This window comes from Dipodomys spectabilis, unplaced genomic scaffold (genome assembly GCF_019054845.1).
Source record: "Dipodomys spectabilis isolate Male_0828 unplaced genomic scaffold, ASM1905484v1 ptg000772l, whole genome shotgun sequence".
Lineage (NCBI taxonomy): Eukaryota > Metazoa > Chordata > Mammalia > Rodentia > Heteromyidae > Dipodomys > Dipodomys spectabilis.
In genome coordinates, this window is record NW_024871449.1 from 7,397 (window position 1) to 33,756 (window position 26,360).

The 26,360-nt window shown below is 59.5% G+C and overlaps 3 protein-coding genes across 4 annotated transcripts in view; 2 read left to right on the top strand and 1 right to left on the bottom strand.

Moving 5' to 3' along the window:
* Nucleotides 1-495: 495 nt before the first annotated feature.
* Plekhg5 (pleckstrin homology and RhoGEF domain containing G5) lies at nt 496-11,231 on the top strand. Its single transcript, XM_042672791.1, has 20 exons — nt 496-676; nt 2,072-2,174; nt 2,442-2,502; nt 2,758-2,849; nt 3,151-3,287; nt 3,537-3,682; nt 4,987-5,181; nt 5,269-5,460; nt 5,915-6,010; nt 6,452-6,502; nt 6,597-6,746; nt 6,931-7,041; nt 7,242-7,391; nt 7,482-7,619; nt 7,747-7,866; nt 8,138-8,270; nt 8,358-8,473; nt 8,568-8,758; nt 9,815-10,579; nt 10,821-11,231. The coding sequence occupies exons 1-20, from the start codon at nt 496-498 to the stop codon at nt 10,828-10,830; spliced, it is 3,138 nt and encodes a 1,045-aa protein (XP_042528725.1). The 3' UTR covers nt 10,831-11,231.
* A 643-nt stretch (nt 11,232-11,874) lies between these two features.
* Tnfrsf25 (TNF receptor superfamily member 25) lies at nt 11,875-17,305 on the top strand. Its single transcript, XM_042672794.1, has 10 exons — nt 11,875-12,023; nt 12,500-12,623; nt 12,812-12,946; nt 13,289-13,456; nt 13,583-13,661; nt 15,099-15,154; nt 15,235-15,342; nt 15,505-15,542; nt 15,933-16,116; nt 16,800-17,305. The coding sequence occupies exons 1-10, from the start codon at nt 11,985-11,987 to the stop codon at nt 17,138-17,140; spliced, it is 1,272 nt and encodes a 423-aa protein (XP_042528728.1). The 5' UTR covers nt 11,875-11,984; the 3' UTR covers nt 17,141-17,305.
* Nucleotides 17,306-17,466: 161 nt separating this feature from the next.
* Nucleotides 17,467-26,360, bottom strand: part of Espn (espin) — a 35,545-nt gene continuing 26,651 nt past the window's right edge. For both annotated transcript variants that reach the window (XM_042672793.1, XM_042672792.1), the window contains 4 exons: nt 26,041-26,304; nt 20,177-20,256; nt 20,067-20,078; nt 17,467-18,388 (listed from right to left, as the gene is read on the bottom strand). In XM_042672793.1, the coding sequence (XP_042528727.1) occupies nt 18,241-18,388; nt 20,067-20,078; nt 20,177-20,256; nt 26,041-26,304 (504 nt within the window). In that variant the 3' untranslated portion in view covers nt 17,467-18,240. The remainder of the gene's footprint in view (nt 18,389-20,066; nt 20,079-20,176; nt 20,257-26,040; nt 26,305-26,360) is intronic.

Here is a 26,360-nt window from a genome sequence, read left to right on the forward strand (position 1 = left end):
TGGTCCTGGGGCCTGAACTCTGGGCCTGGGCGCTGTCCCTCAGCTCTTCAGCTCCAGGCTAGCGCTCTACCACTTGAGCTACAGCGCCACTTCTGGCTTTTCTGCTTATGTAGTGCTGAGGAATCGAACCCAGGGCCTCATGCATGCAAGGCGAGCGCTCTACCACTGAGCCACCTTCCCAGCCTGGTATGTTTTGTTTTTTGAGACAAGATCTCACTGTGTCACTCAGGCTCACTAGCCTGCCAGTGCTGCTCTTCCACCATCACCGGGCTTATGAGATCCGTGGTGGGGGCCCTTGCTGCCTGTGCTCCAGGAAGAGCCTCGCCCCCCCATCACCCCAGACTCTGATGCTATTCTCTTGAATCTTGAAGGCCAGATGGGTTTTTCTCTGCATCCCTACGAACCACACACAGTGGTCCCATCAAATGGGTGCCAGCCTCAGCCCCACTCTGGGGGGGAAGACGGCTGGGTGACCAGGGGCAGCCCCACCCCTGCATGGCGGCGGGCCCGGCCCTGCCCCACTCACCCACGCGTCTCCCACCGCAGGTGTGCCATCATGCCGACTGCCAGCAGCTGCACCGCCGGGGCCCCCTCAACCTCTGCGAGGCCTGCGACAGCAAGTTCCACGGCGCCTCTCACTGCGGCGGGCACGTTCGCTTCGACCTGCCCCCGCAAGGTGGGCGCCCTGCCACTTCCACGCCGGCCCTCCACACCCTGTCTGCAATGGGGACCGTATTTTAGTGACCACTGGGACCTTGGTAGGGCCCCAGAGGATTGAAGTTGTGTGCAGATAATGAGACACACCTATGTCCTGGTTCATTTTGTGGCACTTTTTTTTGTTGTTCGGTCGAGGGGCTTGAACTCTGGGCCTGGGCGTTGTCCCTCAGCGATTCAGCTCAAGGCAAGCGCTCTGCCACTTGAGCCACAGTGCCACTTTGGGTTTTCTAATGATTTATTAGAGATAAAAATCTCACAGACTTTCCTGCCCAGGCTGGCTTTGAACTGTGATCCTCAGATCTCAGCCTCCTGAGTAGCAAGGATTACAGGCATGAGCCACATGCTACAGGCATCCTGCTGTTGGTTTGTTTTTTTGTGCCAATACTGGAGCTTGAACTCAGGGCCTGGGCATTGAATCTTTGCTTTTTCCATCAAGGCTACTCTGCTACCACCTGAGCTACAGCTCCATTAAAGCTTTTTGGTAGTTGGATTTTCCAGCCTGGGCTGGCTCTGACCCTCGATCCTCAGATCTCAGCCTCCTGAGGAGCTAGGATGACGGGCGTGAGCTACTGGCATGGGTTATTGTTGCACAAGTATTTTGTTTTGTTTTGCTTTTAGCAAAACAATCCCAGGACTGGGCCCTTTTTCAGAGCAGGCTTCCCTTCCAGAACTCTTGTCTCTGCTGTCGCAAGCAGAGGAGACTACGGAGGAGGCCCCTTTATTCCTGCTCTGCTGGTCCTCAGGGCAGGCCTCCTCCATGACAGACTGGCTGTCTAGCAGAGTCGGTTGGGGGCCGCAGGTCAGAAGGAACTTGTAGCAGGAAATAAGAAACCCCTCCTGCTGAATAGGGCCGGCTTGGCCTACTGCCAGCTGGGTGTGAGGCACTCAGGCCTGGAGAAATTGCCGGCAGGTCCCCATTCCCAGCTGATCAGAGGGACAAAGGGACTCTCTCCCCCTCTGCAAGGAGGGGGGAGGCGAGGGGGGGGGCAGAACTTCAGGTGTGGTCACAGCCATGGGGGAAGGGAGGCCTGAAAGCTGGGAGGTCTTTGGTCTCTGCCTGCAGCAGTCCCAAAGGCAGGGCTCCATTACCTTTATGCTCTAGAAGGGTAAACTGAGGCCACAGTGGATTTAAACTAGGGGTGAGGCATCACCTGGAGGGTCACCCCACCCCAGGGCGTTTTCATCCTGGAGTCTGAGGTCATGGAGAGCCATGACCGATTCCTCCACTGGCTGAGGTACAGTGCACTAGCCACTTGCTGTGTGTATATGTGGGGGTCAAAGTCTGCATCCCTCCAGAGATGCCCATGTTCAAGGGCTGAGAAGGGGAGCAGACACAACCCCCTTTTCTCTGAAGGCTCCATCCTGGCCCGGAATGTGTCCACCCGCTCCTGTCCTCCACGCACCAGCCCTGTGGTGGACCTGGAGGAGGAGGAAGAATGCTGCCTGGATGGTAAAGGGTAGGTGGGGGCAGGTGGGAGGAGCAACGCCGTGAGGATGGTCCAGGCAGCCCCACCAACCTGAAGGGTGGCTGGCTCCACTCCCAGCCCCATTGGGTTCCATCTCATGTGGCTCCCATGTTGGCCACCAGAGGGCGCATGGTCCCACGTGCACCTGGCCTGCTTGAAAACACCTGGGGTGAGCAAGGGGTGGGGAGCCATCCAAGGGCTTCCTGCTCTAGCCAGGTGAGGACTCATCCACACCTTCAGTGTCTGCCTTCACTGCAGGGACCAGAAAAGCACGGGCCTGAAGCTCTCCAAGAAGAAAGCGAGGAGGAGACACACAGATGTAAGGAGTCCCCAGGGCTGGCAGATGCGCCGCCCCCACTGGCCTCACTGCTCTGACCCCAAGATGAGAGATGCGGTCTGGAATAGGCAACTCCCTCTCCCGCCTTCCTGCCCTGCAGCCCAGCACTGCCCACCGAGCCAGGCTGGGGCAGAGGGGCTAGGGAGACCCTTGGCCTCTGCTTCCCTGGTGGAGTCTCATCCAGAACTGCAGGCCATGGAGAAGGGGGCAGTGGCTGAGGGGCCTGTATTCTCTTAGGACCCGAGCAAGGAGTGCTTCACCTTGAAATTTGACCTGTATGTGGACATCGAGACAGAGATCGTGCCAGCTATGAAGAGGAAGTCGCTAGGGTAGAGCTTGGGGGTGCTGAGGGCAGAAGCTGGGTGGGACAGGCGTAGCCTCCCAGGGCTCTGGCTGTGTGTGTGTGTGTGTGTGTGTGTGTGTGTGTGTGTGTGTGTGTGTGTTGCACCTGGGTGTCAATACCTGCATGTCAGCCCTGGGCCCCATGTGTGTGTGAGGGTCTGTCTGCAAACTGGGTGGGCATCTGTGTGCCTCTGGAGGGCCCTGTTTGCCTCCCTTTTCTGTGGGGTCAGGGGTGGCGCTGGGGCTGTGGATGGGCAGAGGCCATACATGCACCTCCTTCCTGGGCAGGGAGGTACTGCTGCCCGTGTTTGAAAGGAAGGGCATCTCACTGGGCAAAGTGGACATCTACCTGGACCAGTCCAACACACCCCTGTCCCTCACCTTCGAGGCCTATAGGTTCGGAGGACACTACCTTCGGGTCAAAGGTGAGCGCAGGCGCCACAGACCAGCTGGCTGGAGGCCTGGTGGGGCCTCCTAGAGACAGGAGCTCTTCCGGGCTCAGCTTCTCATTGGCTGTAGCTATGGCTGTAGCTCATTACCATACAGGTGTCTCTTCTGGGTGCTGGTGGCAGGTGCTGGCAGGGTGAAGCGGTGGGGGAGGCTTGGATTCTGCAGCCTTGTGTTCCCCAGATGTGGGTGCTGAGTGCCTGTTCTTGCCTCCATATGCCACCCAGCCAAGCCAGGGGATGAGGGCAAGGTGGAGCTCTGCGTGAAGGACCCCAAGTGTCTAAGTCTACCAGTGTTGCGGCCAGCTGGGGCTGGGCCCCCCATGCTGGAGCGTGTGGACCCCCAGAGCCGCCGGGAGAGTCTCGACATCTTGGTGAGGAGGAGGAGGAGGATGTGGGGGGGCGGGCTCAAGTGGGGCTCACAGGCCCTTCCTTAGGAAAAAGTCACACTGGATTCCTCCCTGTCCTTTGTGTGCGTATATGTGTGTGTATGTGTGTGTGTGTGAATGCATGTATGCACACTTGCATTTACTGGGGCTTGAACTCAGGGCCTGGACGCTGTCCCTTAGCTGTTTTTTTCTTTTTTGGTCCCATCGTGGGGCTTGAACTCTGGGCCTGGGCGCTGTCCCTCAGCTCTTCAGCTCATGGCTAGCACTCTGCCACTTGAGCCACAGCGCCACTTACGGCTTTTTTCTTTTTGCTTATGCTTTTTTCTTTTTGCTTATATGGTGCTGAGGAATCAAACCCAGGGCCTCATGCATGCAAGGCAAGCGCTCTACCACCACTAGCCACCTTCCCAGCCCCTCCCTTAACTTTTTCACTTAAAGCTGGTGTTCCACTATTTGAGCCACAGCTCCACTTCTGGCTTTTGGTTTTTTTTTTTTGGGGGGGGTCTGGTCGTGGGGCCTGAACTCTGGGCCTGGGCGCTGTCCCTCAGCTCTTCAGCTCAAGGCTAGTGCTCTCCCACTTCAGCCACAGCACCACTTCCGGCTTTTTTCTTATGTGGTGCTGAGGAATCAAACCCAGGCCCTTGAGCATGCAAGGCAAGCGCTCTACCACTGAGCCACCTTCCCAGCCCCCACTTCTGGCTTTTTGCTGACTCATTGGAGATAAGGGTCTTATGGACTTTCTTGCCTGGGCTGACTTCAAACCTCTCAGCCTCCTGAGTAGCTAGGACTGCAGGCATGAGCTACCATTGCCTGGCTTCTTGTTCCTTTTGGGGGCTTTCGTTTCCCTTCCTGAAGATGAGCCTCTCTGTGAGAATAAGTACCTAGTCTCTTGAGTCTTCCAGTGCCCCAGGGGTTGGAGTGCATGTTTGTAAAATGAACATGCCTAAGATAGAGAGCAAGAGAGAGAAGGAACATTTGTGCTGGGGAGTGAGACGGTGCCCGATGGTAGTTAGAAGTGAGCCTCGGGTCCATTTGAAGCCACACCTGCAGGAGCCTTGGGTGTGTACAGCTGTGCTTCTTGCTACCTGCTTCATGCCTATGGCTGGGGGTGCGTGTGTGTGTGTGACATAGTCCAGAAAACTCAGTTTGGATCTGCCAGCCCCTAGAGCACACCTGCATCTCAGGAGAAGGGGTACCCCAGTATAGAAGCAGCTGTCCTGAGACCTTGCGGTGTAGGGGGTGTCTGGCAGCTGATGTGAGGTTGGCATTGATCAGTGTTCGCCGCCCAGGCTCCTGGCCGACGACGCAAGAACATGTCCGAGTTCCTGGGGGAGGCAAGCATCCCGGGGCAGGAGCCCTCGGCTCCCTCCAGCTGCTCTCTGCCCAGCGGCAGCGGTGGGGCCAGCGACAGTTGGAAGAACCGGGCAGCCAGTCGCTTCAGCGGTTTCTTCAGCTCCAGCCCCAGCACCAGTGCTTTTGGCCGGGTATGTGACCCCGAGCATGGGCTTGGGGCAAGGTGGCTGGTTGGCCTTGACCCTGACCCTGACCCAGACTCTGACTGGCTCTCCCAGGAGGCCGACAAGATGGAACAGCTGGAGGGTAAGCTGCATGCCTACAGCCTCTTCGGGCTTCCCCGGCTTCCTGGGCGACTGCGCTTTGACCATGACTCCTGGGAGGAGGAAGAAGAGGAGGAGGAGGAAGAGGAAGAGAATGCCTGCCTGAGGCTGGAGGACAGTTGGCGGGAGCTCATTGATGGTCACGAGGTGGGCACAACTGTATTCTTTCTTCCTCTCTGAACGAGAAAGCCCCTGGGAGGCCCCAGGCCACTCCATGGTACCCCCAGAGACTGGGGGTACTGAGGCAAGGTGACATTGGTATACCTCCCGGCTGTTTCAGTGGCAGTGGGGCATCCACATCTTGGGTGTCTTGTTTTTTTTTTGTTGTTGTTGGTAGTGGGGATTGAACTCAGGGCCTGAGCCCTGTCCCTGAGCTCTTTTGTTCAAGACTAGTGCTGTACCACTTTGAGCCACAGCTCCACTTGTGACCTTGGGTGTCGTGATGGTGGCAATCGAGTGATGGTGGGGTGGCGTGCTCATTCTGCACTTCTGTGGCATCGTTGGGAAATGAGGACATTGTGTGCCAGGTGTTGCCCTTCCCCTGGCTTTCTTCCCCCTCCCTCACCCTTGGGCTCCTTTGACATGCCTGCCTTCCGTCTAGAAGCTGACCCGGAAGCAGTGCCACCAGCAGGAGGCAGTATGGGAACTCCTCCACACGGAGGCCTCCTACATCAGGAAACTGCGTGTGATCACCAACGTGAGTGTGGCGTCCACAGTACTCCCGGTATGGGGTCTCCGTCTGGGCTCTTAGAAGAGGAGCAGGTACCTAACCCGGGTCAGAAAAGGGCTGCCCTTGGGAGGTGATTTCCAAGTGACCTGCGTGGGGGCCCAGGCCAGTCGGCCGGTGTTTCCCAGGCCCTGCGGTGGTGTCACAGGAGGGGTTCCACTCGGGGAGGGAGGTCTTGGTGGCTCTTCTGAGTGGAGATCCATCCTCTGAGGTGAGCCAGGCAGAGGTAGGCGGAGAGCTCCAGGAGCAGTGGCAAGGCCAGCTTCGCCGGCTTCCCTCCCGACTCAGGTGGGGTGACCCGAGCTTAAGTGAGGGTTCCACTGCCTTTATCCCAGGAAGGGGCGGGAAGGGGGAGGCTGAGGCTGGGTCCAGACAGCGGCCCTTCAGCTACAGCATCCCCTGTCCCCGCAGCTGTTCCTGTGCTGCCTCCTCAACCTGCAGGAGTCGGGGCTGCTGTGTGAGGTGCGGCCGGGCCTGGGGCGGCGGCGGGGAGGTACTAGGAAGGAGGGGCGGGGCCGGAAGGGGCGGGGCCGACCGCCTGTCCCGCCCCGCCCAGGTGGACCCCGAGCGCCTGTTCAGCAACATCCCCGAAATCGCGCGGCTGCACCGCGGGCTGTGGGGCGGCGTGATGGCGCCCGTGCTGGAGAAGGCGCGGCGCACGCGGGCGCCGCTGCAGCCCGGAGACTTCCTCAAAGGCTTCAAGGCGGTAGGGCGGGGCCTCCGGGAGGGGCGGGGCCTCCGGGAGGGGCGGGGCCTCCGGGAGGGGCGGGAGAGTACTAGGCTGGCCTTTCCCCTGGGGTGGTCTGGGCGGCGGGGTGAAGAGCCTGGTTAAGCGGGCCGGCCTGGAGGCTCCAGCGGTAACCGGTGTTGGTTGCTCTGCCCTGGGTCAGTTCGGCTCCTTGTTCAAGCCTTACATCCGGTACTGCATGGAGGAGGAGGGCTGCATGGAGTACATGCGCGGCCTGCTGCGTGACAACGACCTGTTCCGCGCCTACCTCACGGTGAGGGTGGCTGGGGGGGGGGGTGGAGGGAGGTGCTGCAGGTGCGCGCCACGGAGGGGCGTGGCCTGGGTGAAGCAGGGGGCGTGTTCACTGGGGGCGTGCGCGTGGACGATGCTCGCCAGTGGGTGGGCGTGCCCTTGGGGATGGTGAGCTGTAGTGATTGGGCGTGGTCTGACCGGAGCCCCGCCTCCCCACTACAGTGGGCGGAGAAGCACCAGCAGTGCCAAAGGCTGAAGCTGAGCGACATGCTGGCCAAACCTCACCAGCGGCTCACCAAATACCCGCTGCTGCTCAAGTCGGTGCTGAGGAAGACGGACGAGCCCCGTGCGAAGGAGGCCGTCCTCACCATGGTAACTCGAGCCGTGCGCAGAGGCCCCTCCAAGGCCTTCTGCCCCTCCTGGACCCTGGGCCTAAGCCCCCTGTGTGTCCGCTGTCCCCAGATCAGCTCGGTGGAGCGCTTCATCCACCACGTGAACACCTGCATGCGGCAGCGGCAGGAGCGGCAGCGGCTGGCGGCCGTCCTGAGTCGGATCGACGCCTACGAGGTGGTGGAAGGGACCAACGACGAGGTGGACAAGGTAGGCTCGTGTCTAGGGGAGGGCCTTCAGCCTAGCTCGGCTGGCCCATGCTGACAGGCGTGATGCTGGGGCCTCTCAGCTGAAGTGGAGAGGGCCTGACACCCCCCCCACACAACCCTACCCCCAGCTCTTGAGAGAATTTCTGCACCTGGACCTGACAGTGCCCATCCCTGGCGCCTCCCCGGAGGAGACACGGCAGCTGCTGCTGGAGGGGAGCCTTCGGATGAAGGAGGGGAAGGACAGCAAGGTGACTAGGGCCGCTGCCCCGTTGATGCTTGCCCTGTATTGAGCATCTGTCCTGGTCACCTCCCGGCTGGGCTGCAGCTTGTGGTTCCTGCCTGTGTAGTCGGGGAAGTAGTAACCTAAGAGCTTGCCTGCAGTGCACAAAGGCAGCAACAGGTGACAGTGGCAGAGAGGGGCACAATCTGTGCTGGTCAAGAGCTTCCTGTGGAAAGTGCTAGAATGATCCCAGGACCCCAGCCCTCACCCCTATGGCCTCCCCTGTTCCCCCACCCCAGATGGATGTGTACTGCTTCCTCTTCACCGATCTGCTCTTGGTGACGAAAGCTGTGAAGAAGGCAGAGAGGACCAAGGTCATCAGGCCACCGCTGTTGGTGGACAAGATCGTGTGCCGGGAGCTTCGGGACCCCGGTGAGGACCCCTGGCAGCCTTGGCAGGGACAGTGATGGGCAGGGGCTTTGGTCTTGGCTTAGACTAAGACGGGTCCTCCCTGACCAGGCTCCTTCCTCCTCATCTACCTGAACGAGTTCCACAGTGCTGTGGGGGCCTACACATTCCAGGCCAGTGGCCAGGCCTTGTGCCGTGGCTGGGTGGAGGCCATTTACAATGCCCAGGTGAGAGCAGCGTGACCTGGGGATGGACAGGGCAGACTTGAGGGCTGTTGGGTACAGGCCATTCTTTCTCTGTGCCCACCAACCGCACCCACAGAACCAGCTGCAGCAGCTACGAGCACAGGAGCACCCCGGTGGCCAGCAGCACTTACAGAACCTGGAAGAAGAGGAGGATGAGCAGGAGGAGGATGACGAAGAGGATGAAGAAGGCGAGGAAAGCGGAGCGTCGGTGGCCAGCTCCCCCACCATCTTGCGCAAGAGCAGCAACAGCCTCAACTCCCAGCAGTGGTATGTTTGCTCAAGAGCAGCTGGCAGGTTCCAGGAGGGCCAGGTCTCCTTTCCAAAGCCATGGGCACTGGACCGGGCCCCGCCACATCCCCTTCCTCTGTCTGTAGGATCTCATGTCACAAACTCGTGGGAGTGTTAGGGTAAGCTCAGCCTTTCACTGAAGCCCAAAGTCCAGGCAGGGAAGACAGCTTCTGCCTTGGAGTGTCCAGCCCTAGAGCCCTGTAGTTTTAAGGATTCTTAAACCAGGGAAGAGTTTGTGTTTATTTTTTGTGCCACTACTGGGACTTGAACTCAGGGCCTGGGCTTTGTTCCTGGGCTTTTTTGCTTAAGGCTAGTGTTCTACCACTTAAGACATAGTTCTACTTCTGGCTTTTTGCTGGCTAATTGGAGATAAGAGTCTCAAAGATGGCTCACGCCATCCACTAGCTACTCAGGAGGCTGAGATCTGAGGATCAGGGTTCAAAGCCAGCCCAGGCAGGAAACTCCATGAGACTCTTATCTCCAGTAAACCACTAGAAAACTAGAACTGGTGTTGTGGCTCAAGCAGTAGAGTGCTGGTCTTGAGCTGAAGAGCTGAGGGACAGCACCCAAGCCCAGAGTTCAACCGACAAAAAACAAGTCTCAAGGACTTTTTCTTTTTTGTCAGTCGTGGGGCTTGAACTCTGGGCTTGGGCGCTATCCCTGCGCTTTTCAGCTCAAGGCCAGCACTCTACCACTTGAGCTACAGCACCACTTCCGGTTTTCTAATGGTTTACTGGAGATAAGAGTCTCAGGGACTTTCCTGCCCAGGCTGGCTTTGAACCACGATCATCAGATCTCAGCCTTCTGGGTAGCTAGGATTATAGACATGAGCTATTTTTACCTGGCTCTGAAAAGAGATGTCTGTTCTACAACAGCCATCTTGGCTCAGGGACTGGAAGATCTCTGAGCCTTGAGCTCCTGTGGGGGGCAGAGGCTGTAAACCAATCTGCATTTCCCAATGTGTGGGCTGCCTCCCAATGTGGGAGGCCTCCTAGGCCTCCTCTGGCCGGGCTGACTCTCTTGCTGGCCCTGCAGTGCCTCAGACGGCTCCACAGAGACCCTGGCCATGGTGGTGGTGGAGCCTGGCGAGATGCTGTCCTCCCCGGAGTTTGATGGTGCCCCCTTCAGCTCCCAGTCGGACGAGACCTCTCTGAGCACCACCGCCTCATCCATCACGCCCACCTGCGAGCGGTTGCCCCTGGGCCCGGTGGATGGCCGCTCCTGCTCCATGGACTCTGCCTACGGCACCCTGTCCCCCACCTCCCTCCAGGACTTCGTGGCTCCAGCCCCTGTGGCGGAGCCAGTGTCCCGGCCCCCAGAGTCATCACAGACCTCTTCACCTCGCCTCCGCCGCCGTACCCCTGTCCAGCTTCTGCCTCCCCTGCCTCACCTGCTCAAGTCCAAATCCGAGGCCAGCCTCCTCCAGCTGCTGCCAGGGGCTGCCCTCTGCGGAGCGCCCTCAGTCCCCAGCCGCAGCTTGTCAGAACTCTGCCTGGCCTCCACAGCCCCTCGGGCTAGGACTCAGGGTTCTCAGGAGCCTGGGCCTAGCTGGGATTGTCCCCGGGCCCCTTGTCTTGCCCATGGCCCTCAGCTGTCCAAGTGCCAGGGCAAAGCGAGCTGCCTGTCCGAGGAACCTATAGGTACTGCTCAGAGGAGAGGCAGAGAGCTATCTTCTGGAGCTTCTCCCAGGGCCCAGCCTGAGACCCCCCCAGGGATCTCTGCCCAGCACAGGAAGCTGACCCTGGCCCAGCTCTACCGAATCAGGACCACCCTGCTGCTTAACTCCACTCTCACTGCCTCGTGAGTTCCCTGGTACAGAGCCCCAGTGGTGGGTGGGGGTGTGATCATGTGATCATGTCTGGACGTGGCAGCACTTGGACGTGGGGTTGGGGAGAGAGCCTGAGACCTTTCCCTGGTGCCTTGATCAGGTGTCTGTGGTGGGCAGCAAGGAAGGCGCCTGAGCATCATGGTGGGGGGAGAGGGTATCTGGAGCTCGTGCTGGCATCAGCCAATGAAGATCTGTCTTTCCCCACCTTTGCAGGGAGGTTTGAGCAGAGGAGACCCCGAGGGTGCCGTTGGCCAAGGGACAGCAGACAGCATAGCCCCTGGGAGGCATGGCAGCTGCTGTGTCGCCTCTGCATGAGCCGAGTTGGGCACCACGCCTGCCTCACCGCCAGGCCCACCCGCACTTTGCAGACTGGATGGAGTGGAGCAGGGCTCCGTGCACCCCTTCACCTGCCCAGGCAGCGTCTTGTGCCCCGCTCTTGAAGCTGCCAGCTCTAATCCTTGGGGCTGGGTACCAGGCCGCCCTTCCCACTGCCGTGGTCACTTGGCCTCCCACAGGAGCCCTCGTCTCCAGGCCTCTCTCCCCCTCCCCCCTCCCAGTCTGAGGCTGGGTTCTGTGAAAAGCTGTGTATTTATTGAGCTTCGATTCTTTTATAAAGATGGCATATCTGCTCCCTTGGAAAGAGTCCTGTGCTTCTGGAGCCTGCCCCCCCCCGCCCAATCCCTGCTCAGGTGCAGGGGGGCTTCTGGATGTGCCTCTGCTACCAGGCGGCCCTGGGGCTCCACGCAAGACACCGGGCGAAGCAGCCGTGCAGTAATGGGTTGGAGGGGGGAGGGGTCTCCAGATCAACCCCCAGGACTGCTCCCTGCCCCGGCCATCAGAGCCTTCACCCGGTGCCGCTGCCCTCGCACCTTCTTGCTCTGCCTCTGCCCCACCCCTGTGTGGAGGCGCAGCAGATGACTATCTCAGGCTCCCCAGAGGATATCTGAGTAACGGGAAGGTGGGGCTCCCATCTGGGTCCGCCTAGGTACTTTTAGCCCCACCCCTTGCACAACACCTGGGCACTGAAGCCCAAACAGGAATCATTTGCCCTGACTGTGCCTCCTAAGTGGCGGTTCCCATCGCTAGGGCTAGACTCAGGGAGAGGGTGGGGCTGCAGCCCTGGCCCACGCCACACTCGGGCACAGGCGCGCTAGGGCCACTGGGCAGGAGCTGGCATCAGGGTGTCCATCTGGCCGTGGGGGTGCGTCCTGCACATCCTGCTTGGCTTCCAGAGAAGGTAGGCCCCGCCCTGGCTGCCCCTGAGGCGGGTTCTTCTAGAAGGCGGGCCCTGCAGGTCCTGGCTAGGCTCTGAGGGCAAGGGCTGCTGGGGGGGAAGCCCCGGGCCCCAGGACCAGGCACAGGCCTGCTCAGAAGGCCATGGAACCGTGGCCCTGGGGCTGCACGGCAGGGGCTGTGGTGAGTGGGGATGGGGGGAAGAGGGGGGATCCTGAGCCCGCTTACAGCCTAGGAATGAACCTTTGCCTAGGGAAGGGGCCCCACAGGCATCTGTGATCATGATGGGGCCTCACTGCGCCCTCCCCTCTCCCCGACCTACTTTGAGCTGTGGCGGCAGCGCCCTTCCGTCGAGAGGAAATGTACTCCTCAGGATCACAGGGGTCTGGGGGGGTGGGGTGGGCACCTCACAGGAAGCACAGGTAGGGTGAGATTCTGGCCCTGCTGGGAGGGAAATGTGTGAGGGGCTGACAGGGCCCCTCTTCTGCCTCTCCTAATCTTGAGGAAGGAAGCTGGGCTCACCCCCTACCCATGGCAACCCTGCTGCCCTGGAGCCTGGGAAGCGGGCTGCTCTGTGGGCAAATACTGGGGCCTTTGCTGAGGAGGAAGCTGGGTGAGGAGAGGCCCCCGCATGGGGTCAGCGGTACCTGTGCCCCTAGGCTGTCCTCCTGCTCCTGCTGCTGGGTGCCCAGGGCCAGGCCAGCACCCCTGGGCCTGGGTGTGACTGTGCCAGTGGCCTCCAGAGGAGGTCTAACCCGCTGTGTTGCAAGGGCTGTCCAGTGGGTGAGTGATGGGGTGAGGGGCTGGCTGGGGGTAGCTGCAGTCAGGCAGGTTTGAGAGTGGAGTGGGGAGAAGCTGGGGTGCCAGGTGAGGTGGGAGGGAAGCCGAGTGCCAGGGTAGGCAGGGAGGGCAAGGTGGGGAACAGCCCAGAGGTTCTGGGCAGACCTGCCACCTCTGCGTGGCCTCCACAGGACACTACATGAAGGCCACCTGCACAGAGCCCTGTGGGGCCCCCACCTGCCTCCCGTGCCCCCAGGGTACCTTCTTGGCCAGGGATAATCACTCTAAGGCTCGGTGTACCCGCTGCCAGTCCTGCGATGAGGAGGGTGAGGAGCTGCCCAGGGTTCGGTGGGATTCTGCTGCGGGCAGGACGCGGCCAGGGTCTTTCTGGCCGCGTGGCTAGCCTTGGGTCCAGGCTTTGGATGTAAGGGCTCTGTCACCCGCCCACCCATCCTCTACCCTGATCCTACCTCGGGGTGCCTTTGCCCCTTCCCCTTTCTGGTGTGCACAAGCCTTGGCCTCTAGTCTGCTGGGACTTGCTGTCTTCCCTCCTATTTGGGCGAGTCTTTATCTGTCTGCTCTGTCCCTGTGTCCATCCTCTGAGGACGCTGGCCCTGATTTCCATAGGGGGTCTGACTATCTCTGCACACCTCCCTCTCCCCCACTAGCCTCCCAGGTAGCCCTGAAGAACTGTTCCACACTGGCAGACACCCAGTGCGGCTGTGCGCCTGGCTGGTTTGTGGACTGCTCAGCCAAGCCCTGTAGGGAAAGTTCACCCTTCCACTGCCGCCCTTGCACCGACTGTGAGGTCTTGAACCGCCACCCACAGCTGCCCTGTAAGTACTTCGCCCTGGGCTAACTCCTGAACCCCTTTTCCCAGCCCCATAATCCCATCATAACACTTAGCTCCCTTCTCCCAGCCCCACATCCCCCCATGACCCCTGTCATCTCTTGTTCTGCAGGTTCTAGCAGAGACACTGAATGTGGGCCCTGTTTGCCTGGCTTCTACGAACGTGGTGATGGCTGCGTGTCCTGCCCCACGTAACTTCCTGGCTGTCCTGGGCCCAAGGGCAGGGAGGATGGGGGGAGGAGTGGGGAAGCTACTTCTGGTTAGGGCTAAGGAGGAAGGAGCTTGGGGGGTGGGTCCACTTTAAGTGAACAGGTTGGTATAGGGAAATTTGGGTTTGCTTTATTCCAGATAAATAAGGGGATGTATCTTCATGTTGTGCCATCATGTCCCTTAGCGAGCGATCCTTCCAGCTGAACGTTCACAATGACTTGTGCTCATATAGGCAGTCACACTGAGCTTCAGAACTGAGGCTGGGCTTCAAATTCTCGGGCAAGCTCAGAGAAATAGCCTCTGATCTTGGTGCAAACATGGAGGAAGGGGGCAGTAGGTCCTTCCTGGGAAGGGGAAGACACCTTACTCATTTGCCTATCCATGCGCGCTCGCGCGCGTGTGTATGTACTCGAGCTTGAACTCAGTACCTTATGCTTCCCTTGCCTTTTCCTTGGTAGAAAGTTCCTCAGCACCACATAAACAAAAAGAAAAAAGCCGGAAGTGGCGCTGTGGCTCAAGTGGTAGAGCGCTAGCCTTGAGCTGAAGAGCTGAGGGACAGCACCCAGGCCCAGAGTTCAGGCCCCATGACCCGACCAAAAAAAAAGGAAAGTTTTACTGCTTGAGCCACATCTCCACTTCCAGGTTTTTTTTTTTTTTTTTCCTGGTAAATTAAGATAAGAGTCTTCCCAGGCTGGCTTTGGACCACGATCCTGAGATCTCAGCCTCCTGAGTAGCTAGGATTACAGGCTTGAGCCACCAGCACCCAACTATCTATGTCTTTGAGCACTTGCCATTTTCTAGACATCATTGTAGTAGGGCTATAGAGGGGACCAAAGAGGAAGACAGGAGCTAAGGATATAGCTCCTATGCTAGAGCACTAGCCTAGCAGTACAAGGACCTGAGTTCAAACTTCAGCATTCAGTACCCCTCACCTCAAAAAAAACAAAAAAAACTAAAGAAGCAAGAATCCTTACTCTTTTTTTTTTTTTTTGGGTTGGTCGTGGGGCTTGAACTCTGGGCCTGGGCACTGTCCCTGTGCATTTCAGCTCAAGGCGAGCACTCTACCACTTGAGCCACAGCACCACTTCCGGTTTTCTAGTGGTTTGTTGGAGATAGGAGTCTCATGGACTTTCCTGCCCAGGCTGGCTTTGAACCACGATCCTCAGATCTCAGCCTCCTGAGTAGCTAGGATTACAGGCGTGAGCCACCGGCACCTCGTCTAGATGCTCAGTAAATTGTATTTGTTGGAGACACAGGTGACATTTCAACCATACTTTGAGAACCTTCTTAGACAGAGTGAGGCTTACAGGAGAGAGGCCTGGAGAAGGAAGGGGCTGCGGGATGGGGAAAGCATCAGGCACCTGAGGAGCCCTTGTAGTGTGTGTGCCTCCTGCCTCAGTCCCTCACCTCTCCTACAGGAGCATCTTCAGGAGCTGTCCCGAGCCCTGCGCTGCTGTCTGTGGCTGGAGGCAGAGTAGGTGGTGTGCTGGGATTCCTGAGGGGAGAACTGCTGGGCAGTAGCCACCACCCAGCACCCACCAGCTGCTCTTTCAGTGTTCTGGATTCAGGTGCTTGTGGCTGGCCTGGTGCTTCTACTCCTGCTTGGAGCCATCCTGATCTACAGGTATCACTACCGCCAGCCTCCTAAGCCTGTGGTGTCTGGTAAGTCCCCAAGCCTGGGATCAGGATAGACACTTGAGAGTCAACCTTGGCTGGCACAAAAGGAGAAACTAAGAAGAAACCAAGAGGAAGAGCTGGACCAGGACTCAGGTGGAAGGGTCTTGCCTGAGCAAGTTCTAACCAGAGCTTCTTTGTGTCTTTCAGCAGACCCAGCTGGGACAGAGGCCCTGACCCCACCAAGGGTAAGAATCTCAGAACGTAATGGGGGAAAAAGGCTGCTTTCTGGGACTCAATTACTTGTTGTTAGCTTACTTACAGCAGCTGACAGTAGGTTAGACCTAAAGGACATGTGTTAAGAGCTGAGTTACCAGTGGAGGAGGCCAGCCCTCAGTAGCTCTGTCTGCTGAGGTCTGGGGAGCTAACATTCAGAGGAAAAATGTTCTTCTGGGGTGGGTGAACAGGGCAGAGTTCCAGGCAGAGACAACAAGAGTGTTCTGGGCAGCAAGAGAGGGCAAGGGCTGCTGGGGGAGGCAGCATTGGGGATTTCTGCTGCCTGACTCTGCCAAAGTCTACAGCAGAAGGAGGCCTTTCTAAGAAAACAGGGCTCAACTGGGACCTCCCTTGGCTTCCAGGACACCCATCTCTCGCCCTTGGACAGCGTCTGCACTCTCCTGGTGCCCCCTGGAGACAGTAGGAAGACCTGTACCGACCAGCTGGTAACCAACAGCTGCTGGATCCCTGGCTCCTCCCAGACCCAGGCTGCTCCTTGCCGGCATGTGCCACAACCCTGGGACCACGTGCCCAGCAGAGCTCTTGGTAAGAGATTAAGTGGTCTGAGGCCTTGACCCCATCCTGTTAAGTTCAAGGTGAAATGTTGTAGTTTTATAACTTGACTACAATTTCCCACTCAGTAACTGAGTGGTGTCTGTGCCTTGTCCTTAGGGTCCATTAGGCATTATGTATGATGTCTGTACAAATGCATGTATGTATGTGTTTGCCTGGGAGACAGGCTTAAACTCAGAGCCTTGAATTCTCTTAGCAAACGCTAAGGCTGGACATTCTTTCAAGGCTAGTGTGTACCACTTGAGCCACCACTCCATTTTCAGCCTTTTTTTTTTTGTCGGTCATGCGGCCTGAACTTGGCCTGGACGCTGTCCCTCAGCTCTTCAACTCAAGGCTCTACCACTTGAGTCATAGCACCACTCCTGGCTTTTTCTGCTTATGTGGTGCTGAGGAATTGAACCCAGGGCTTCATGCATGCGAGGCACTCTACCACTGAGCCACCTTCCTAGCCCCATTTCCAGCCTTTTGTTGGCTAACTGGAGATAAGTCAGTCTCATGGATTTACCCACCCAGGCCGTCTTTGACCCAGGATCCCCAGGTCTCAGCCTCCTGGGTACTAGCTAAGATTACAGTAAGCAGTGAGCCCGCCCTCCCCCGACTCCGCCCCCTGCTGCAGCTTGACGTCCCATTGGCTCTCCCTCTGGCCCCGCCCGCAGGCGCGCCTCCAGCCCCGGAACCAGCGCCCCCTGCAGGCTCGCCCGCCGCCTTGCTGCAGCCGGGGCCGCAGCTGTACGACGTGGTGGACGCGGTGCCGGCGCGGCGCTGGAAGGAGTTCGTGCGCACGCTGGGGCTGCGCGAGGCGGAGATCGAGGCCGTGGAGGTGGAGATCTGCCGGTTCCGTGACCAGCAGTACGAGATGCTCAAGCGCTGGCGCCAGCAGCAGCCCGCGGTGCTGGGCGCCATCTACACAGCCCTGGAGCGCATGGGGCTGGGCGGCTGCGCCGAGGACCTGCGCGCCCGCCTGCAGCGGGACGCGCCCGCGGCGACGCCCCGGTGACCCGGCGCCCAAGCCCTAAGTACGGTTACTTATGCGTGTAGACATGTTATGTCACTTACTAAGCCCCCGGCCGGCCCTGCGTAGCAGCGCCCGCCCGTCCCCCTGTCCACCTGCTGAGGGCCGGTAACTGCGCACCCGTTCCCGGCCCGAGGCCTCGGTATTAAATCTCTGAAAAAAGCAGCTTTTTGGTGTGTCCGTGGAGGCTGGAGGGGGTTTTAAGTGACGCGAGCCTGGCCTCCCGCGGCCGGGGTCGGGTGGAGGCCGGGGCCCCGCACCCCCTCTCCCCCATGCGCCCCCCACCCAAGGCGAGTCGCGGCGACGCCCAGTGAGAGAGAGCCGAGCCCAGGCGGCAGAGAGCTTTAATCGGGGGAGGGCGGCAGGGCGGGGGTCGGGAGCAGTCGGGGCCACGGGGGGAGCCCGGCCCACCCCCGTCCTGCACTCACCCCAGCAGGGCCGAGGAAGGGGGAGCGAGCGAGGGTCCCGGCGGGGGTAACTGGAGGGCGGAGGGGCGAAGGCGGGGCCCGGGGCGGAAGTCCCGCCCCCTCGGCGGGCAGGCTTCCACGTTTCTGGTAAACAAATGACTTGAGAGGAAACCCTCGGCGGGGAGGGGGTGAGAAAAGCGTCTGGACCCCGGCCAGGCGAGATGTGGGTCGGGGAGGAAAACCCCTTCCCGAGCTCGGGGCTTGCCTCCGCCCAGGATGCTCCAGCGACGCCCATTCCGGGGTGCGGGGGAGGGGGCTGCACGCTGACAGGAGCATGCAGGTGTGTGTGCGTGCGTGCGTGCGCGCGTGCGTGTGAGTCGGCATGCAAATAGGCGGCGGCGGTTTGCGTCAGCAGCTTGGGCACTTTTTCTGGGCAGACTGCGGTGGCGGTGGCGGCGGCGGCGGCGGCGGCGGCTGCAGCGCGCGCCTGCGCTCCAGCGGTGGCGGGGCTGGGGGTGCGGGGCCGGGGTGTGGGGGTCAGAGAGGGTTCCCGCGCAGAGGGGAGGGACGGCACGGCGCCCAGCCCGTCCATACCCACCGTGCAGGCCGAAGCAGGGGCTGGGAGACGCCCCCTCTGAGCTCAGGCTAACAGGCAGGAGGCCGTGGTGTCGTTCCCCACTATTGCTTAGGGATATCCCCCTTCTTCAGGATGACCTGTCGCTGCCAGGGCGCTAGCTTGGTTTCATCGTAGCCCAGGGTCCGCAGCTTCTCCGACTGCTCTTTCTCCCTCTGCTGCATCTCCTGCTTCTGTCTCTCCTCCTCTTTTCTGTGGATGGATGGGGATAGAACCCAGTAAAGCCTGGGCTGGACCACTCGGTTGGGCCAGGCACCAGAATGGTAATGGAAGAGGAGGAAATGAAGACAGAATTAGGCTGCTGGAAACAGACACAGGGCCTTGCCTGGTGGCAGATCGGGGTTACTGGGTCACAAGGAGGAACTGGCGAGGTGGGAGGCTGAAGTTGGGTTATTAGGGACTTGGCAGTGTTACTGGAAACAGCAATGTTGGTCACCACACGGCAGTGTGAGGATGGGTGAGCTCATGGAGTGAGGTTACTGGGTACATCCCCTCCCTTGACAAGGCAGCCACTAAATGTGGTTGTGCAGCATTTGAAATTTGGCTGGTCCAATTTGGGATGTAATGTAGGTGTCAAATACACAGTAGTTTGGGGCTGGGCATGTGGCTCAGTGGTAGAGTACTTGCGTAGCAGGCATGAAGCCCTGGGTTCAATTCTTCAGTATCACATACACAGAAAAGGCTGGAAGTGGTGCTGTAGCTTAAGTGGTAGAGTGCTAGCCTTGAGTGAAAGAAGCTCAGGGGACAGTGCCCAGCCCGAGTTCAAGCCCCAGAACTGGCAAAAAAACAAACACCACTACACGGTAGTTTGGAAACCAAGGTGGTGTTGTCCACACACACTGCTCCCCGGCCCCTTCCTCTGCCCATATTGGGGCTTGAACTCTGTGTCTGGGCATTATCCCTTAGATTTGTCACTCAAGGCTGTGGCTCTACCAGTTGAGCCATACCTCCTCTTCTGGCTTTTTGCTGGTTAGTTGTAGATAAAGACTCTCACAGACTTATCCGTTTGGTCTGGCTTTAAACCTCAATCATCAGATTTCAGCCTCCTGAGTTCTGAGTGGCTAGGATTACAGATTTTTTTTTTCCCCATTGTGGGGCCTGAACTCTGGGCCTGGGTGCTGTCCCTTAGCTCTTCAGCTCAAGGCTAGTGCTCTACCACTTGAACCACAGCGCCACTTCTGGCTTTTTCTGCTTATGTGGTGCTGAGGAATTGAAGCCAGGGCCTCATGCATGCAAGGCAAGCACTCTACCACTGAGCCACCTTCCCAGCCCCTCTCTCTCTATATATTTTTTTTGGTTGGGCTTGAACTCGGCCTGGGTGCTATCCCTGCGCTCATCAGCTCAAGGTAAGCACTCTACCTCGTGGGCCACAGCACCACTTCCAGTTTTCTAGTGGTTTTATTGGAGGTAAGAGTCTCACGGACGTTCCTGCCCAAGCTGGCTTTGAACCGCAATCCTCAGATCTCAGCCTCCTGAGTAGCTAGGATGACAGGCTTGAGCCACCAGCGCCCGGCTTCATATCATATTTATTGGCTAGCACTGGGTCAGATTACTGAGTGCAGAAACTATGTTTAGAGGGACAGATAATTAACGTTATTGATTCTGTTATTGGGTTCACTGCAGGGTGGGAAGGATGGACTACTAGGTGGAAGTGGATCATTTTGAAAGAAAGCACAACAGCTAGACTTTGGAGACAGGTGTTAAGAGACAGAGTGAGGGAATTAGACACCACTGGGAGCAGAGAGGTCATGCTTCAAGGTCTGAAATGACTGACAGGATATCCCGTATCCCCAAGATTAGGCTGATGAAAGGGTACAATAGGTCAAGCTTCTGATACTAGGCGGAGAAGGGGTGGCAGCCCCATACTTACCGCTTCTGCTCCCTGGAAGAGGAAAGAGACAACATTAGTTGATGCTCAGGCCTCAAGAACCATCAAGACACCCTGCCAGACCAGCCTCATCCTGACCCCCGCCAGCTCACCTCTCCTCTTCCAGCTTCTTCCGCAGGAGATCTCGTCTCCAGGCAGGCAGGCTGGCCAGCCGGGCCTCCTCCTCTTCCTCCTAAAAAAAAACCACAAAGCTTAGGACAAGTGTGGGCCAGCAGGTATGGGGCCACTGGAGAGCGTGGGCAACAGAACACCTATGTGGCCACAGGTAGAGACATCCCCCACCGTGTGTGTGTGCACATGCGCGCACGCATGCGCATGCATGTGTGCACACTGGGGCTTGAATATGGGGCCTGGGCATCCCCTAGCTTTTTCACTCAAGGCTGGTGCTCTACCATTTGGGTCACAGCTCTACTTCTGGCTTTTTGCTGGTTAATTGGTAAGAGTCTCACAGACTTTCTGCTTAAGTTGGTTTTGAATCGGGATTCTCAGATCTCAACCTCCTGAGTAGCGCTCTAGTGGCTCAGGCTGGTGGCCTAAGAGCAGTGGCGGAAAAGTTCAGAGCTGAGTGCAGAAGGTAGAAGGGGGCAGAGAACACAGCAGCTGGGCCCCAGAGGGCCCGAGTTTGCTTTCCCACAGGGCAGGTGGGTGGATGGCTCCAGTCCCATCACCCAGCATCTCTGGACAGACCCAGACTTAGCCCTCACCCCACTCCTAACCAGCCTAAAGAGGCGCTGGCACCCAGGGCTTCTCTGTGACTGACTCACAAGAGGCCCGTGCCTGCCCCGTTCATTGTAATGACACGGGGTGGCCCATGGGGGACATCCAACACACAGCCCAAGGCAAAGTGTTTTATTCCTTCCTTGGACGATACAGAAGAGAAAGAGTCTGCACACGCTGCACATCACACGGAACACTGCACAGGTGGCCACGGAGGTAGCTGTTAACTTCAGTGAAAACCAAGCACACGGGAGGAAAGAATGGGCCAGCCACACTGCCCGGGGGGAGATCCCCCGTCCCTCGCTCGGCCCACTTCTGCTGCTGCTTCCATGCCAAAGCCCAGGCCACAGGGAAACTCCTGTCCTGCCAGGTGCCGCGCCCTGTCTGTCCCGAGGCCCCACAGCCGGCCTGCGGGGGGCCTCAGAGGCTGGGGCGGCAGGACCCGGCACGCCGCTCGGCACCGGCCTGGGGCCTCAGACAGGCCATGGAGCCTGGGCTGCGATGCGTGAGACCAAGCACTGAATTTCCCGTTCAGATCTCAAAGAGCTCTGCCTCCTTCTCCTTCCAGAAGGAGAAGCTGCGATCGATGTAGCGGCAGATGTCCTCATTGCTGAACTCGCCCATCTCAGAGACCAATTCCAAGGGGTCTTCCGCGGGGCCCGGGCCGCTCGGCGGGCCGGAGGTGGGCGGCGGCGGGGCGGCGGGCGGGGGCTGCGGCGCGGGCGCCGGGGTCTCGGGCTGCCCCTCGGGCGGGTCCTCCGGCGGGGCGGGGCTGGCCTCTTCCCCTGGCCCCCTCTCTTCCTCGTCCTGGCGCCTCTCCTTCTCCTCTGCCCCTTCCTCCCGGGGGCCTGCTTCGGCCTCGGGGCCGTCCCCGAAGAACTGGCGGCTGAGGTCGTCAAAGCCGTCTCTCCAGCCGCGCCGGCCGGCCTCCACCTCCTCGAGCACGGCGCGGTGGAAGCGGCGGATGCGCTCCCACGGGTGGCTGCCCAGCCGGTCGAACACCTCGTAGCACAGCAGGTGGCGGAACTCGCGCTCCTCGCGGCTCAGGCTCATCTCCAGCAGCTGGAAGTAGCCGAGCATGAAGAGGTCGAGCGTGAGGCTGTCGTAGCGCCGCGGCCGGCCGCCGTCGAGGGGCGGCAGGAAGTGCTGGGGCCAGTACACGCCGTGCCCCAGGCCCGGGCCGCGCGGCTGGCGCGCGGGCACCTGCCGCAGCAGACTCCGCCAGCGGCCCAGCAGCCGGCCCACCACCTGCCGCTGCTTCAGCAAGTGCAGGAGGCGCCCGTCGGGGCCGCGGGCCGCGGGCTGCGGGACGGCGTCGGGGGCTTGGGGACCCGGGACGGCGCCGGCGGCCACCACGCGCGGCAGCAGTCTGCGCAGGCGCGCCTGGGCTTGGTGCCCGGGGCCGCGGAAGGTCCACTTGCGCCAGTGCTCCAGGAAGAGGTAGACGATGCGCTCCTTGCGCATGTTGATGTAGTCCTGGACGCCGGGAAGCTCGGTGGGAAGCGGCGGCCTGCTCGCCAGCTGCTCCAGCTCGGACTCCAGCAGCGCGTCCTGGCCATCCGGCGTCTCGGCAGATTCGGGGGTGCTTGGGGGCTCCCCGGCGGCCAGCAGGCCGTTGGCGACGGCGGCGTCTGGCTCCCCGGAGCCGGCAGCTACGTAGTCCTCCTCCAGAATGGGCTCCCGGTCTGGAGTGCTGGCGGGGTGTGGGAGCTCGTGCTGCAGGCCGTGCGCGCACGTGGGCGCGGGCGACGAGGCGCACGCGGAGGCGGGCGGGGATTCGGACGTAAATGCGGGAGCGGAAGCACTCGTGGGCGCAGGTATGGGCGAGCACGCGGAGGGGGGCGTAGACTCGGACGTAAACGCCGGCGTGGACGCGCACGCGGCGTCCTGGGCGCGCAGCTCGTAGGCGGCGCGCAGGCGGCGCACGGAGACGCCGCACTCGAGGATCTCGCGCGCCACGGCCTCGCGGCACCAGCTGAGCGCGTGCGAGCGGCCCAGGCACAGCGGCCCGGGTCTGGAGGGCGCGTCGGGCAGCGGCGGCAGCGGCTGGCCGGTGTCAGCGGCCAGCAGTTCGGCCAGGTGCGCGGGCTGGCCGCCCAGCGTGGCCAGCAGCGTGGCCATGCTCTTGAGCAGCGCGGAGATCTTGCTGCACCAGGCGGGCAGGCTGGCGGCGCGGCCGTGCATGCGGCGCGGGTCGACCGTGAAGCGCGGCGCGGCCAGCGCGGCCGAGATGGGGAGCAGCTGCTCCAGCTCCAGCTCCAGCTGCTCCAGGCGCGCCTCCAGCCTCTGCGCCTTGTGCAGCACCTGGAGGTTCTCGATTTGCTGCTCGATGCGGAGGACGTCGGCCTCGGTCATGAGCTCGCCGAAGGGCCCGAGGATGGCGTTGTACTCGTGAGAGTACCTCCAGCCCTCTGGCGGGTAGCAGCACGCGCTGGCGGCTGTCAGCTATGGCGGGGGAGACAAGAGAGGGGAGGGAGGCGCGTCTCCTTCTGGCCCCGCTCCCGCCGCAGCGGGGGCTCCTTTTGCATGTCCCGGGTGGTGTAATGGCTCCGCGGGGCTGGTTGGCGGGCACCGGCCCCGTGCCTGGCCGGCGGCGGGCTTCGGCTCCGGGCGGTGTTCGCTTTGGTCGCCGGTAGGGGGCAGTGCTGGTTGCTGGCGCCGCTGCAGGGCGGGCAGGCCGCCAGGTGTGGGGGTCTCCAGGCCTGGCTCCGTGGCTCATTACACCACCCAAGGAACATGCGAAAGGCGTTGAAGCTGACCACTATCCAGGGCCGACGGTTTCCTGACCAGAACCCCAGGGAGCTACCCCAGGCAACCTGACGGCCAACCCTTCCTCAGGCTCCCTGGGGCTCAAGCCCTGCTTGTCTCAGTGGTCAGTGTTTTACCTCTGTGGACAGGTCAAGCCACTCTTTATTTATGTGTTTGTTTTTGCCCGTCCTGGGGCTTGAACTCAGGGCCTGGGCTCTGTTCCTGAGCTGCTTTTGCTCAAGGCTAGCGCTCTACCTCTTGAGCCACAGCACTACTTCAGCTTTTTCTGTTTATGTGGTGCTGAGGAATCGAACCCAGGGCTTCATGCATGCTAGGCAAGCACTCTACCATTAAGCTACATTCCCAGCCTCCTCTTTTTAAGTTTTTTATATGTGTGGGCCAGTCCCAGGGCTTGAATTCAGGGCATGCATGGTGCTGTCCCTGAGCTTTTTTGCTCAAGGTAGGTGCTCTACCACTTGAGCCACAGCTCCAACTTCTGGCATTTTTTGCTGGTTAACTGGAGATAAGAGTCGCATGGACTTTCCTGGCATGGCTGTCTTTGAACCACAATCCTCAGATCTCAGTCTCCTGAGTAGTTAGGATTCCAGGAGTGAGCCACCGTCCCTGGCTTCCTTTGGATATTTATAATGTAACTTCCATGCCATACATAATTATCACTACAGGCTGCTGTGGACAGTTGATAAGTACATGAGTCTGTCTCATCCCATACCTAATGATAGGGTCTTGTATGGCCCAAGGGCCAGACATTGCACACCCCTGACACCCGCTGCAGTTATAAAGACCTCACATCTCCATTTAACTGTCCCGGGCTCTCCATTTTCCAGCAAAACAGCCATTCTTTTTTTTTTTTTCCCCGGTTGTGGGGCTTGAACTCTGGGCCTGGAGGCTGTCCTGAGCTCTTCAGCTCAAAGCTAGCGCTCTACCAGGTGAGCCACAGTACCGCTTCTGGTTTTCTGGTGGCTTATTGGAGATTAAGAGTCTCACGGACTTTCTTGCTGGGCTGGCTTTGAACTGAGATCCTCACATCTCAGCCTCCTGAGTAGCTAGGATGACAGGTGTGAGCTACTAGCACCTGACTTAAAACATCCATTCTCATCCAGGTGGTTGGCCAGGCCTTGCTAACCTGACTGCCACTGACCTCTCCAGTTCAGTCCCCTAGAGTATGGTCCTAGAGCTACATACCCTCTGATTCAAGATCACCCCCATCTCGACAGCCTTCTCTTCACTCCACATGTCCCCTAGCCACCTCCTGCTCCTCTTCCAAGACTTAATTTTTTGAGGTGTGAGGGGGGGAAATCTAGGGCTTGAACTCAGGACCTGGGTACTGTCCCTTAGTTTTTTCACTCATGATTGGTGCTCTACTGATTGCGCCACAGCTCCACTTCTGGCCTTTTGGTGGTTAACTGCTTAGACATCCCTGCCTGGGCTGGCTTTGAACCACAATCCTCAGATCTCAGCCTCCTGTGTAGCTAGGACTGGAGGCATGAGGCACCAGTGCCCAACAAGATGTTACTACTTACTGTCTTATCTTTCCCCAGCCCAAACAGGGCAGCTGATTCAGAGCCCTGGACCCCTATGGTTATGGTCACAGCACCCAGTGTGAGCAACAAAGCACAGTTATTTGTCTTTCCAGAGATCACTTTCACATCCCTCCCCAGTTTTTCTCCTAGTTGAAACACCACCTCCCTCCTCTTCACAGCTACTTTGAGAACCGGCCTTGATATATTCACTATGAATACCTGGAAAACACAACGTGTGTGTGTGTGTGTGTGTGTGTGTGTGTAGTATGCACGGTGTGTATAGAGGAGGGGGGGCTAGGGAACACTTAATTGGAAAAATGAGTAGCATGAACTAGTGTTGACCAGCCCATCTTACAGATGTGGAAACCAAGGCTGGACAGGGCTCAAAACCCATAGCAGTCAGGGGCAATATGCAGACAGAGCCGAGTCAGTCTAGCTAAGATCACCCTGGACAACCACTGTCATCATCAGCCCCACCCAGGGCTTTGAAACAAGGAATCTGCCCAACTCCATCCTGAATCATGAATCAGAATAGGATTTTTTTAAAAAATCTTTTTGTGCCAGTATGGTACTGGGGCTTGAACTCAGGGCCTAAGTCCTCTTCCTTAGCTTTTTTTTTTTTTTTTTTTTGCTCCAGCCTGGTGTTCTACCACTTGAGCCAAACCCCAGACTGGATTCCAACTTATGCCCTCAGATCTCAGCCTCCTAAGTACCTAGGATTACAGGTGCCAGGCTGGGGCATTTTAACAAGGTCCCAGGTGAGCTCAGAGCGCATTAGAGTTTGGTAAACAGGAACATCTCCCGAGGGCGGGCTGCTGCGACCAGTCCCCAGCAGGGATCCAGCAACCCCAACCGTCCTCCAAAGGCAGGAGGGTGAAGGGCCGGGCGGCTGAGAGCTTTGGGCTCCATGCAGACCCCGGGGCTTTACGGGAAGCCCAGCAGGCACCCACCTTCCGCCTCTGCTCCTCCTCTTCCTGCATCTTCAGCTGCAGCTTCCGAACCATCACCTGGCGCTTCCACTCGGGGATGGGCCGGCCCTGCTCGTCGTGGGTGGGGATGAGCGCCTCCACGTCCAGTTGCACACCCGGCGCAGGAGTGGCCGGCGGGGCCGGCACCAAGCTGCCGTTGAGCACCGGTTGGGACCCCGCAAACGGCGGGGTGGGGCTCCTGGGCCGAGACGGCGTGGGAGACACCGGCAGCTGCGGTGAGTCGGGCTGCGGGAGGGCACAGCGGCCGTGCTGAGCACAGGGCCCGCCAGGGGCACTGGGGA